General features: G+C 43.8%; 1 protein-coding gene across 2 annotated transcripts in view; it reads left to right on the top strand.

Annotated features, from left to right (window-relative positions):
• The first annotated feature begins 259 nt into the window (after positions 1-259).
• Positions 260-14,906, top strand: part of nhsb (Nance-Horan syndrome b (congenital cataracts and dental anomalies)) — a 474,669-nt gene continuing 460,022 nt past the window's right edge. For both annotated transcript variants that reach the window (XM_068040418.1, XM_068040416.1), the window contains exon 1: positions 260-786. In XM_068040418.1, coding sequence (XP_067896519.1) covers positions 510-786 — 277 coding nt within the window. In that variant the 5' untranslated portion in view covers positions 260-509. The remainder of the gene's footprint in view (positions 787-14,906) is intronic.

Genomic DNA, 14,906 nt, shown 5'->3' with positions numbered 1-14,906 from the left:
AGATTTTTACAGCCAATGAAGTACTTTTTTGAGGCGTTATCACTGTTGTAATGTAGGAAACGCAGCAGCCAATCTACAAACAGCAATGTGATCATGACCAGCGACAACAGAGCCATGTCTGACACATTGCACACACCAAAACTCATTTAAATGCAGGTTTCAAGGCCTTTCTTTAAAAGTCTCCGAGGATTTACCAGAAGGTGGTGTTGTAGGTGGGGGGAGCGAGCTGGAATCACCCAACTCCAGATCCAGATGATCCGCTCCACGTGTTCCTCGCAACATTTAAAACCACTTCTTAAAAAAAAGGCACCAAAAGGCAACTGATGATCGTAAAGGCGGAGAGAGTCTGGGCTGCTCTCGCTGAAAGGTCACTGTGAAGTGGGGGGAATGGCGTTTATCGCAACATTACCGGCGTTGCTGTGAAAAGAGGTGGTGGTGGGGGAGAGAAGGAGGGAAACTTTCAGCCGCGGCTCTGATTTATTTCCATTGAACTTGCTGTTGGGAGAGAAATGCCTTTCCCGAAGCGCATCTGTGAGTCGCTGGTTGTCTCTCGCTATGGCTCTGGAGAGCGGGACAGAGTGTTTGAAGAGCTCGCCGCTGTCAGTAACTACACACTGGCCCGGACCCTCCGACAGCTCGCAGAGCTGGCCAAGCACGCCTTCGGGCTCTTCCAGGAGATAGAGGACGAAGTGCTGGCCGTTCACCGCCGGCTCTGTGGCATCCAAAGGAAGATCAGCGACATGGGGGCCGCCGTGAACGCCCTGGATCCCAGGCAGGAAACAGTGCGTAAGTGGAGCTTTCTGTGTAATTCCAAGGCAGATGTGTTTGTTGTTCAGGGAGAAGTGAGTGCAAACCCCCCACCCAGCTCTGTTTATTGAAGGAGTCTGCAGTGCCTGCTTGGCCTGTCTTACTGTTCCCTGGGAAGTGTTTTGAAAGGTGTGATCTGGAATGTGAATGAAGTGTCACCTGGTTTTGAGTATTGTCATTTAAGGACCTGGTTTCGCTTCTTCCTTGTTTTAAATATATTTGCAAATGCCAGATAATACTTTCTTGCTTGACTTCAGTTGCAGTGTTAGGGCTGTGTGTTTGATCTCCGGAATGGGTTTCCTCTGGGCACTCGCTGCTTTTATTTGTACTCATTTCGGGATAGTTTGGGGCAAGGCTGGGTTGAGACAACGAGGTTGTGAATCTCTCGCGACCCTTATATGGATCCGTGCTGTTGAGTAGCTGCACTGACTCTGGGACTGGGTTGTGGATTTGTTTCAGGATTACGATCACGTGCTTTGTCTTTCAATAAATGCAAAAGGATCTTTTTGCATATTCCCTTGCCTCTACCCGCCCCCCTCATCTCACCCACACAAGAAGTGGGGACTGGGTAGCAGTTTAAATGCTGTCTTTCTGACTGCCCAGACCTGTAAGCAGGGGTAGAAACACAAGCTTGATCCCAGCCTGTCTTCTGTTATCCCTGTGTTTGTATTAACCTCAGTGTAACCTCATCATATAACATTTAGATTGGGGTTTACTGAATGTTGAATCATCCTGTCCAAAACACTGGCCCACCCAGGATATCTTGTGTGTGTTTACAGATCTTTCCCCTGTTCACAGTGATTCCTATTATTCAGAGTTCGCGCTACTTTTCCAGCTCCCACCGCCCGGTTTTTCAGCTTGTTTTGCGGCTACTCCGCTCACTTTCTCCTTCCCCGAGCTTTGTTCGACGATGCCGAGACAGGTGTTGAAGGGTTAGGAGCCGGGTCTGTGCCCTGTGCCCTGGGGAGCTGGAGCCGGGTCTGTACCCTGTGCCCTGGGGAGCTGGAGCCGGTCTGTGCCCTGGGCTCTGGGGAGCTGGAGCCGGGTCTGTGCCCTGTGCCCTGGGGAGCTGGAGCCGGGTCTGTGCCCTGGGCTCTGGGGAGCTGGAGCCGGGTCTGTGCCCTGGGCTCTGGGGAGCTGGAGCCGGGTCTGTGCCCTGGGCTCTAGGGAGCTGGAGCCGGGTCTGTGCCCTGGGCTCTGGGGAGCTGGAGCCTGGTCTGTGCCCTGTGCCCTGGGGAGCTGGAGCCGGGTCTATGCCCTGGGCTCTGGGGAGCTGGACCTTGGATCGAGCCCCAGGGAGAGTTAAAAATACAACTTTTGAGTGTGATTGAAGAAACACTGGACTGTGTCAGATAGCAGCCCACAACAGATCCGGAAATGTCAGCCGAGCCGCGAAACGATTGTATCCACCCGGCTTTGGCGAGGAATCGTTCGAAATAGGAGAGAGAAAATATCCATTTTTAAAGTGTTGAATTGAACCTATCCGAAATGACAAATATAAATTTGCCAACCGAACTTTTTCAAATCTTAAACTGCACGTTTAGCGGTGAGATAGAGAAGCACTGGGAGAGCTGAATGAAATGTGGTGAAATGGTGCTTTACCTACTGTCTGTTAAAAGGTGAAGTTTCACCTTTAAGACGTTGATGCCATCTCCTCAGGAAATCTACCAGCTGTACAGTTATGTTAGAGGGTTCGCCAAGTAGAATGACGGGGTGGAAGTGCAAAGTTTTATCTCCAAGTGTCTGTCCTGCATTGGAAAGTTTGAAATGTGCTCCTGTGCTGTGTGTCTACATCCAATGTAAAGTTTGTGCTGGGTTTGGTGAGTTCTACCCAGTGTCTCTCTCTCGCTCTCTCTCTGTGAACACGAAGTCACACTTTACTGGCCGATGTTACCAGCGGCTCTTTGTATAGACAGTATCTGAAACCCTGTGTTTTGTTGAGGTTCTCTGATGGCAGGATAAGACACGTGGAGAAAGATAGAGAGCCGTCAGATCAATCGATCATCCCTCGTTGATGTGCCAAAAGATGGGCTCAAATCCGCATGTTTGGATGGGCTGGAGAGTTTATCAGGCCGAAGTGTGGTGAGGACGTGCAGTAAGCTTTGCTTTTCCCCATAGAGTGGACCCTGTGACGCCTCCTTCAGTGAGACACAGCCCCCGGCATTTGGGGAAACCAGTGCAGGCACCAAGAGGATTCACAACAGTTTAGCTACATTTTAAATAGCGGCAAATTCTCATAATTCTTACCGACCAGCCACCGAACCCCATCTCACAACAATGCCCTGACAGACTGGAACCAAGCAGGGGTTAAAGGGACAGGATCTGGATTTTCTTGGTTGTTAACCGCATGGAGATGTAATTCCAAACTGTTTAAATTCAATATGAACTTTCAAATCTACCGCACACACAGCACATTCTACTTTTTTTTTGAAAAGCAATCTATGGTGGTTGTTTACATAGGAAATGTAAGGACTGTGCTCAAATCCGCTGACCACACATCTAGTAATTCCTGCAATCAATCCTGATTTTAAGTGCCCGTGTCCCAATTCTGATTCGGTTTTTCTGAGATATTTGATATTGCCAGACTGGGTCCTGGCACTGATACATTCTTGAGGCTGGTAATGCATAGGGGCAGTATTTCAAGCAGAAGCACTGGTGGGACTGTACAACCTGCAGTAAGCTGCAGCCGAGTGTTGCGATCATATTAGCAAAATCCTGAAAGCTACATCACTTCAGATCCCATTGAAATGAATGGAAAGATGAGATGGTTCATATTTACATGGACATTTGTGCATCTATCAACTTGCTTCAGTGAATCTATCTGGCAAGAAATACAATCATTTCTAACTAGCTCCATGTGCCCAGCCCCAGCAGCAACCCCCACCCCCCCCCCCGTCCCCCCCAACCCCCACTCCCCATGGTGACCTTGCAGCTGAAGAGACCCCAGATAGTCCAAAATTAAGCATGTTTATTTAGACTTTGCTGTTAAGATTGAAATTCTGTCAATCAGCCTTCTATGGGTCTTTGGGAGGGCTGGGAGCTTGGATTCATAAGCAGCAGCAGTTACGTTAGTCTGACTATACCTTCCTGATTGCCCAGAAATAGACCTAAATAATGACACAAACATACTCCTGTTTAAGTGCCTGTTTTCCATATGGTCCCCGAGTTTAAAATTGACAGCTGTAATTTTGTTTTACAAGAAAAATTCATAATGTCCGGTGCTCACATCTTGAATGCATTAATGAGTTCAACTCATTTCAGTTTGCCTTAATCCTTAGCCCATGCAAACCAGGTGTAATGTGGTGGTGAGCTTGGAATGGCATCCTGCAAAATGATGCTAGTCCCTGCCCACCCACCACCCCACCCCCAAGCTATCGTAGTAGTTAACAGTGACCCAGTAAAGTAATGTTGTTTGTGACTTATTGTAAAATTACCTTGAAAGGATAAGGAATATGTCATTTATGAATGTTGCTTTCTCAGCAAAAACAAGTGTGATTTACCAAGATTATATTAGAGATTAGAGTGAAGTGTTCCTTCAAAGAGTCCCACTGATGGCTGGGATGAAGGCATTTTCTGACACAATACTAAACTATACAACCAGAAGGTTTTGAGGGAACCCATGAACTGTGCTGAGTTACCTGATCTCAGCCTGGGTACTGATAGGGCACCACAACTGACCTGAATGTTCTGTGTTAGGTAGGAAATAATGTCTAAGATTGTTGTTATTCTTAGTGCTTTACGACGAACGACAGGTGGAAGTGTATCCATGTGGACCTTGGTTGGGGAGAGAAACAGGCTTGGCACTGAAACATCTCCCTCCCTTTCTCCCTTTTTCCCCCTCCCCTTCCCTCCCCTCCCTCCCCCACTGTGATCTCCAGGTGTAGACTAATCTGTAGATTTGCAGTGCCTCAGGTCACACATAAGTAATGGTTATCTAAGAGTGCAGCCAATCCCATAATTCCTCAAAGGAGGGGAGCAAAATTAGGAGGGAAACCCATAACGAATACGAGCTCTGCCACATCTTGCTTTGGATGAGTTGAAACATGCTGGTGGTGTGATGGTCACACGCTTCAAACATATTCCAGAGACATTAATTATTGCTGCTTGTATGACACAATCACTTCAGTACTAGGCCCAAGATTGAAGCTTGGCTTTTCTCAGTTACCTGAGGCCTGAGTCTGCAAAACCCGGTAACCACATCTCAGACACCGGGAATGTGCAGACGCATGCAAGCCGAAGGAATGAGGCACACACTTTGCATCTAGGAAATTGCTGCTGAATTCCGCAGAGTCAGACTCTTGAGTTCAAAAGGAGCTTAAACAGCTGGAGCAAGGAAGAAAGTACAAACTTGAGTTCAAGTGGTTTTGGATAGTTTTAACGGTTATCTATGGCCTCGTAAAATAGGCCTTGTCTAAAGGGTAAGGTCAATAGTTTTAAATGCAGGCAAGGTCAATCATTGTAAGAATCAGTAGGTTCCCAAAGGAAGTTTGAAAGCTGCATTGCCTCAAAAGATTGATTTCCAAGTTACAGTTTACAGTTAATAACTGATCAATAAATAATTTAGTTGTGGTACATTTTAACTGGACTGAGAAATGCTGGCAGGCAACTAAACCTTTTGCTGTGATGTTAACATCTGGAGATTTATATTTTGTAATTATAGCATCAGTTATTTTTAATGGCTGTGTTTGCCTGCAAGGGGCAGTCAAAAGTCAACTGTTCAGAAATTGTGACCTAAATTAGAATGCCATTGTTTTCATTGGAAACCAGAGTGTGGGTGTGTCATGGGAATAGTAAATGGCTTTTTTTTTAATGAAGAATTGTGATTGAGTATCGTAAAGATCAGGCAGAATAAATAGAAGGAGGAAGGGGAATTTTCTTAATGACAATACTTTGTGATTGGATTTAAGAATGTGATCTTTGAATATTATTTTAATGAAAGGATCTAGTGTGAAGCTGTGACTGCTTCCCTACTGTATTATCACTGTGTATAATCACTAACTCCATCCTAATGTAGTACCATGTGAACTCTATGTAGTGCTGTAACAGGGGGACCGGCAGTACAATTAGAATTTTACCTTCTGTTTTCAAATGCTGCCCCCAGTCCTCTTGCATGCACTTGTGTCCAGCTTCTGGGGAGAGGTAGTAGGTCTGAGGCCATGGTCTTCTGGAAAATGTTGAATTTTACCTGGGTACCTTTTGGTAAATGGCTCAAGATTAATCTTATAAAATGGATTTACTTCACAATGAATAGATTTAAAAAAAATTAAAATAATCCTGGAAAAATAAATGATGCTTGGTTTAATTCACATTCAACAGACCAACCTGCCATTACCTGCCCAATTCAGAGGCATTTTGTTTAACCTCTTCTCCCCATGTTCACAGAGGCACTTGTCTTCCTAATGCACTTATCACTGCACCAGCAACACCTTGCTTTGGTGCAGGAGCGGACTCTTTGCTGCAAAGCGATAGGTGGGAGTTGCTCAACTGACAAAAACTATTGAGGCCAGGGATTCCCAGCTATTGCATGTTCACAGCGTCTGTGATTCATTCAGTTTTAAAGATATAGCACAGTGACTTTCTTGTTGAGCGTCGAAGATTAGTTACCTGGAGCCCAGATTAGCAGAATTATTTAGGTCAGTGTAAATTCACACTGGAACACTGGTTTGTTGTTCCAAGAGTAATAAAATGTACACAATTGCATACTGTGCATGCACCTGCCTGCATGGGTTCCCTGCAGCAGCATGCATTAACTGCTCTAAATAATTATTGTACCACAGTCTGTGCATATTAAAATCATATTTATTTTCATGTCTGTTGAAGTGACTCTCTCCGAGGAGGGAGGGGGGGGGGGGGTGTAGATTTGAGATTACCCCATATCTGAGGGAATCTCCTCAACTTGGAGATTAAAAATGTTCTAAAGTTTTAATAAACTGCTTTGCTCCTCAAAGTGTGGACATGCTGTCGGGTCTATAGCCAGCAGCAGACAAGGAGAATTATGTTGTGCTAGGAGGAGCATTTATGCCCTACATCCCACACCAAAGGGCAGAGAATATATAGTGCATTCCCCACCCCTTGGTACTTGCAATGGGATGGGATACTACAACTTGCACTCAAGGTTGCTGGATAGCCTGCAGGAGCTATGATCAACTTCCCTTCTCTACCCAGTGATGCTATGACGAATTGTGGCACTAAGATCAGCTCACTTAACAAGAACTGCTAAGATTGAAGTCCAGGACTTCCTTTTCTGTATGGCTTAAAAACAGAGATTTTACCCTGGGCTATCGGGCTTGGGGTAGGAACTGAGACCATATTGATGTGTCTGTTGATCAGTTGATTTTGTAGGAAATGCTGTTTGAGGTCAATAGAGATCAGATTGATCCCAGTATCATCTGGAATCAACTTCCACTTAACGCTATTCATTTTGCAGATGTGTTCAAATTAACATTGGTTTAAAACCGATTCAGAGCTCCACATACCAGCCAAATGATCCCTTCTCTTGAAGAACCCAAGTCACCCATATATCAGTCTTCCTTTCTTGCTACTTTTCATTTGAAAGTATTTCATTATAAAAACGGTAGCATAACCATCATATGATAGGTGTCTGACTTGCACACCTGAGTCTACATGCACATATCAACATCAAAAAAAATATGTCCATAAAGCTGCCATAACAGTGGGCCTCAACATAGTAACATAGAAGATAGGTTTCTTTATGGCTTATAGTTGAATAATAAGCATAGAACTTAATTTGAAGTCACATCCAGAAAGTAGAAGTAGAGACTAGGGGAGATATAGGGATACAGAGAGGCATGTGAGTAACGAGAAATGTGAGCCAAGTCTCACTGGACTGATAAGAATGTAGCTTATTAGACCTTGTGCACCAGTATAACCACACATCAGAGTTTATTTTTTATATATATTAAAATCTTTGTGAGCAGAGCCATGGAAGCAAACCCCCAGCAATTAGTAAAGATGCAGTGATGTGGTTTCTGATACAAACACATTAAGTTCAATATGCAAGACCCTCCAGTTTTCACATGTATAGTAAAGTACTAGCATTTTGAATGCAGTATTGTGCAAGAAAATCCTGTTTGCAATGTAGTAACAAAGTTTTCATTTCTTGACCATTTACTGCTGAGTAAAAGCAAATAGAAGCAATGTGTTAAAGTGGGAGATTCATGGTATCCACACCTGCTAAGAATCTATGATCAGGTGTTGACCCCCTCCCACTTTCAGTAGAAAGGAAAATCTCAGTGCATGGGTTGGTTGGGTAATTTAATAATGGCCAGCACATGAGGTGTGTCCAATAAGCATTAACAGTGGGCCATTTGGATCATTGAGTCAAAGAAATATGATCTGTAATGGACTGTGGCATAAATTTAGCTTAAGTGACAGTGAGGCCTGCTGTGTATGAACCTTTGATTAAGTTGGATGCTGACCTCTAAACCCAGCAGAATCTGACTTGAGTGAATGTGCCCCTTTGTGTATATTTTATGGACATTCGAGAGCTCATCAGTCAGAGATCCCAATAGTCCAGTGAACTTATTCTGTGAGTAACTAACCCCTATAGACTAGGGAAGTGCCAGGTTTGATCCCTGGTCTGAGCTGAATTATAGTGGTGGTAATTTTGGCCTCAGTACTGCGGGAAAGGTTCACCAATCCTGATCAACATACAGCAAACCCTGCCGGAAGAGTGGTCATGTAAACATCAAGTGTAGAAGGAATCAGATTTACCTGTGATGCCCCTATGGTGGAATAGTCTAGCAGCACTCAATGTCAATATTTTCACATGCCTACTTGGGTGAAGTAGCTGTAGACGGCCAGAAGAGCTTCCCCTTCCTCACTCTTCACAGGGTTGCTGAGATCAGTTATCACACCCCAACCTCTGGGAATCAAAGCTGAAACTGTTTGATTTGAATGCCTCAATTGCACATCAGCGAACATGTTGACAGTTCTTGCAAGCCATATATTTACATCACACCAAGTCATGCAAATCTCTTGGCTAAATACAGCCCCTGAAGTTCCATTCCAGGAGCACTTAAAAACTTTAAAGTTGCCTTAACAAGAGGATTACCTGTGTTCTAATGCACTATAGGGACTGCAGGAAGTGGATATTGGCTGGAATTTAGAGGAGGGGTGATTAGCACACACTTTAATAACTGGCATCTGCACTTCGTTCTTTTCACTCCTTCTATAATGTATGGTATTTGGTTCGAAAAAGGACTAGGAGACACAATGGTAGCTGATGTTTGTGCTGTTGTACTCTTCGGGGGTCCTGAATCTTACTCAACATGGCTATCCTCTTTGGCTGTTGAAAGAACTGAAGCTGACTGAGCCGGTCATTTCAACCTGCATTATTTGCTAGATTTTATATTTAACTGTTTCTGTCTATTCCAGAACATAATTAGCTGAAAAAACTCCACAAGGATAAAACAAAGGCTAGAGACCGCTGAGCTGAAGTGAACCAGACTCTTCACTGTCCTGATACAAAGAATCATATTGTCAAATTGATCAGGTCTGCTGATTTGAGAAATTGCCAAAAATGTTTTTTTTTCCCCCCCTGTGTTTTCCCCACCCCATCCACTCCTCTTTTGTTGTCGCCTGCTGAGGCTTGGGAATGACTCTACGGTGCTAATTCTCTTCCCTTCCTCCCCCCACCCCACCCACAACCAAGTAATCTGACCAATTGGCAAAGTTGCATGTTTGAACTTGGGCAGGGAGCTGGCACTTTGACAATGGAAGTCTGCTCCTGTCTTGTCTGACATGGCACTAGGAGGACTCCCTGGATAGTGAGCAGCAATGGATGACTCAGACTGAATATATATTCCCCTAATTGGCTTTATTGTACTGTTAAAGTGGCTTTATGGCACTTTTACTGGTATTCAGTGCCATTATTTATATGTGAATAGGCGACCTTGTACCCTCAAAATAAATCTATTGGTTATGAAGAAATACCTGCTGAGGTCGAAAGTTACAAGCACAAGGGTACAAGGGACCTGCCTTTCAATTCTATAGGTGTGCTACGACCATCTCAGTTTTTTACAAAGTTAGAAAGGCAAGTTGCTTCCAAGAGGTGCTTTAAAAACTGAAGGGGAAAGAGTTAAAGACAATTAATGTAATGGTTTTAGCCGAAGGTTGTTACTGGGAAAATGATAACAACCTATTTTAACAATGTAACTGGAGGCCAAATAATCACTCTTGAACATTTAGTGACAGAACAGACCTGGTACTTACTAGTTCAAAGAACATTTGATCATGTAGTCAGCACAGTGTGTAATACCAGATAACCGCATTTAGTGTTACATGTTCACTCTTTGTATGGGTTTGGAAGAGAGATCCTGGAAAATACTTCAGCAATAAATGTCAAACAGAGGTCTTTTAAAAAAAATATGCTATTGATTAAATATTTCTGTTATGTATGTATTTTCTTCTGCTCTCCTGAAGTCACTAACTCCTCACCTAGGGTACAGTCCCCAGTTGAGTATAGAAAATTAAAGGATGATTTTGTTGAGGTGTTTAAAATGATAGCTTCTCTTTTTCTATCCTAACTCCTCTGGGGGAGTTGAGAACAAGAAATTGGAGCTAGGCTGCTCAGGGGTGATTTCAGGAAACACATCTTCACACAAAGGGAAGTGGAAATCTGAAACCGTCTCCCCCAAAAATCTGTTGAGGCTGTGTCAATTGAAAATTTGATTTGTGTTAGGCGAGGGTATATGGGTTTCAGAACCAAGGCGGGTAGATGAAGTTATGATACAGCTCATCCATGATCTAATTGAATAGTGGAACAGGTGTGAAGGGCTGAATAGTCTACTGCTGTTCCTGTGTACCAAAAAGTGCTGGCAGCCCTCTAGTATCTTGTCCAAATGACTATGCTTCTGATGTGGGCATTTATATCCATTCACACCATTGGCCGCTCAACAGCAATTAGCAGTGGAAACCTATTGGAATTTCCGTGTGCCCCAGCTTGAGGATGGTGATAAAGTAATGATCCTGCTGTAGCTAACATCAGCACAATGAGCAAGAGTGGTGCCCTTCAGGTCTGTATAATTTGGTTCTATACTAGGCAGTGCCTTTGCCCATTATCCTCAAATGTGGAGACTGCACTGGCAGTTTTATAATTACATTATAATCATCAGGACTTAGCTGTGTTTAAGTTGGTAGCACTTTGCCTCTGAGTCAGGTGGTTGTGGGTTCAATTCTCACTCCGGAAACTTAAGCACAAAATTTAGGCTGACTCTCTAGTGCATTACTGAGAGTGTATTGCGTTGTTGGATGTGTTGCCTTTCAGATAAGACATTAAACTGAAGCTCCATCCTCTCTCTCAGATGGACATGAAAGATTCCGAAGCACTATTTTGAAGAAGAGTAGGGGAGTTCTCCTTGGTGTCCTAGGCAACGTTTATCCCACAACCAACGCCACTAAAACAGATTTATGTAGTGATTTATTTCATTGCTCTTCATAGGAGCTTGCTGTGTGCAAATGCACCATGTTTTCAACATGACAACAGTGACTACACTTCAAAAGTACTTCAATGGCTGTGAAGTGCTTTGGGATGTCCTGAGATTTTTGACGGTGCTATATAAATGCAAGTCTATCCTTATCACAAATTGTGTTATTCAAAGGGAAATTTCTACACTGCTATTTGATTAAAAAGCAGTGTTTCTGCGTTGAGGTGCAAAGGGAATTTGGTGGTCAGTGGCCCTGAAAGATGTTTTTCTCAGAGCTGAAATGTAGGAGGGAGTGTTACCTTTAAAGGTTTCTTTTTTTAAAAAAAACATTCCAAATCAGTATAATCTCATCAGTGTTTTCTTTTGTCTGTTGTTCATAAAAAGGCTGAATTTGAGCTCACCGCACATTCCAGCCATGAGGATCAAAGGCCGGATCTCCCTTGAGTAATTTGTTTTGCGAGGTACTCGCAGGACAGGGATCCTTCTCCTCTGATCTGAGCACTGATAAAGGAATGGAGGGTTTAATATTACATCAGACTGGGAAAAGCTACAGGAGAGGGAAGAAGTGGGAGCACTGAATGCACAACGAATAGAAATCAAAATCCTTAAAAAGAAATCTAGAGCTGGAAGGTCTAAATCGTCTGTCCTGTCAAGTGCTGTTTGTGCTGATAAAACCAGTCCTCACAATCACGATCGGGTGCCAATGAACTAATTGATTTCTATGATAATATACTATGGAAAGAATATAGCACAGGGATTAAAAAGTTCTTAGTGACTTTTAATTAAGCAATATTTCACAGAACCACCTCTTTGGTCAGTTCCCTGTTTTTAATTGAAATCTAACATTTCTTGAATCTTGAAAGGGCCAAGTTTTATTTCAATTCATTCATAGGATGTGGGCCTACCTGTTGAGGCTAGCAGTTATTGCCCATCCCCAGTTGCTCTTGAGAAGATGGTGGTGAGCTGCCTTGAACCGCTGCTGTCCGTGTGGTGTATGCATACCCACAGTGCTATTAGGGAGGGTGTTCCAGGATTTTCACCCCAGCGTCGAAGGAACAGCGATTTATTTCCAAATCAGGATAGTGAGACACTTCGAGGGGAACTTGCAGGTGGTGGTGTTCCTGTGTGCCGGCTGCCCTTGTCCTTCTAGGTGGCAGAGGTCACTGGTTTGGGAAGTGCTGTGAAGAAGTCTTGGCGAATTACTTAAGGGCATCTTGTAGATGGTACGCACTATAGACACAAGGTGCCGGTGGTGGAGGAAATAAATGTTTAAGTTGTTGGGTGGGATGCCAGTCAAGCCTGCTGCTTTGTCCTGGATGGTGTCTTGAGTGTTGTTGGAGCTGCACTCATCCATGCAAATGGAGAGTATTCCATCACACACCTGACACATGCATTGTAGATGGTGGAGAGGCTTTGGGGAGTCAAGAGGTGGGTCATTCACTGCCAAGAAATCCCAAACTCTGACCTGCTCATAGCCACATTATTTATATGAAAGTTGAGGATGCAGGAATTCACCAGCGGTAATGTCAAGGGGAGGTGGTTCAATTTTATCTTGGTGATTGTTGTTGCCTGGTACTTGTGTGGCACGAATGTTACTTGCTACTTACCAGCCCAAACCTGAAGTTGTCCGGGTCTTGCATGCAGGCACGGATTGCTTCAGTATCTGTGGAGTTGTAAATTGGACTGACTGCTGCAATCATCAGTGAACATCCCCACTTCTGACCATACGATGGAGGGAAGATCATTGATAAAGCAGCTGAAGATGGGCCTAGGACACCACCCTGAGAAACTCCTGCAGTGATATCCTGGGGCTGCGATGATTGACCTCCAACAATCACAACCATCTTTCTTTGTGTTTGATATGTCTCCAATCAGTGGAGAGTTTCCCTTGATTCCCATTGACTTCAGCTTTACTAGAGCTCCTTGATGCCACACTCCGTCAAATGCTGCCTTCATGTCAAAGGCAGTCACTCTCACCTCGCCTCTGGAATTCAGCTGTTTTGTCCATGTCTGGTCCAAGACTCTGAGGAGGTGTGGAGCTAGGTGGTCCTGGCGAAACCCAAACTGAGCATCAGTGAGCAGATTATTGGGAAATGCTGCTTGATAGCACTGTCAATGACACCTTCCATCACATTGCTGATGTTTGAGAGGAGACTGATGGGGAGGTAATCTGCCAGATTGGATTTCATAAGATCAAAAGAAGTAGGAGCAGGAGTGTGCCATTTGGCCCTTTGAGCCTGCTCTGCCATTCAATAAGATCGTGGCTTATCTGATTGTGGACTTAACTCCACTTTACTGCCCAATCCCCACAATTCTTGAAATCCTTGTAGACCAGAAATCCAGCTCAATGACCCAGACTCCACTCCTCTCTGGGCAATCTCAGAATTGCTATAGCACAGAAAGAGGCCATTAGACCCATTGTGTCTGCACCAGCTCTCCAAGTGAGCAATTCACTTAGTGCCATCCCCCTGCCTTCTCCCCATAACCCTGTACGTTCTTGCTTTTCTAATTCTCATTTGAATGCCTTGATTTGAACCTAATTCCACTGCACTCTCTGGTAGTGCATTCCAGAAGAGGATTCCAAAGATTAATGACCCTCTAAGAGAAGAAATTCCTCCTCATCTCTGTCTTGAATGGGAGACCCCTTAATTTGAAACTGTGCCCCTGAGTTCTAGATTCCCCCAGGAGGGGAAAATCCTCTCAGCATCTACCCTGTCAAGATCCCTCAGAATCTTTTATGTTTCGATAACATCACCTCTCATTCGTCTAAACTCCAATGGGTCTAGGCCCAACTTGCTCAACCCTTCCTCATGAGGCAACCTCTTCATCCCAGGAATCAGCCAAGTGAACCTTCTCTGAACTGCTTCCCATGCAAGTATTTCCCCTCCAGTAAAGAGACAAAACTGTACGCAGCACTCTAGATGTGGCCTCACCAATGCCCTCTACATTTGCAGCAAGACTTGCTGACATTTATACTCCATCCCCCTTTGCAATAAATGTCAACATTCTATTTGCCTTCCTAATTACTTGCTCTACCTGCATGCTAACTTTGTGATTTCATGTATGATGTTATGACTGAGGCGGGAGCAATGCACTGTCAATTCAGTCCCATCAGTCCACAGGTTGCAGCATATTAAAGTTTTCCTACCCAACCGGAAAACAGCCAAATTAAAGACTCCAGTAACACCACCCTTCCGATTTTTTTTTTACATCCCCCTCCCCCACCCCAAGAATAAAACTGACCAAAACATGTATCTTTAGACAACAACAAATTAGCTATATTAGAACTAAATCTTAAATACTATTAAGATAAACCTATGTCTAAAGACCTTATAACTTATTTTAACCTAACTTCCCCCATTCTCTCAAAAATTAAGTTACCCTTTTTTTAAAATGATGTTTTAAAAAATTAGCTGTTTAAGAATAAATAACTGGGTTATAAGTCTTTGTGGGTTACGTTCCTGATGGTGAGGTATCTAAGTGTTTAAAAAAAAAAATCAAATGCCACTTGAAGTCTCCTTGCGAAACGATGAATGCCTATCTATTGAAAGACTCTTTCAAAGCACTTTGGCTGCAGCAGGCATCAACCAATCCTTTAAACAAGTGGGTCCACTTGGATTTTAAAACTGACAATCTCTCAGTTGAAACTTT

Source organism: Heterodontus francisci, chromosome 10 (genome assembly GCF_036365525.1).
Source record: "Heterodontus francisci isolate sHetFra1 chromosome 10, sHetFra1.hap1, whole genome shotgun sequence".
Classification (NCBI taxonomy): domain Eukaryota; kingdom Metazoa; phylum Chordata; class Chondrichthyes; order Heterodontiformes; family Heterodontidae; genus Heterodontus; species Heterodontus francisci.
Note: the sequence above shows the minus strand (reverse complement) of the source record. Positions and strands in the feature narration are given on the sequence as shown.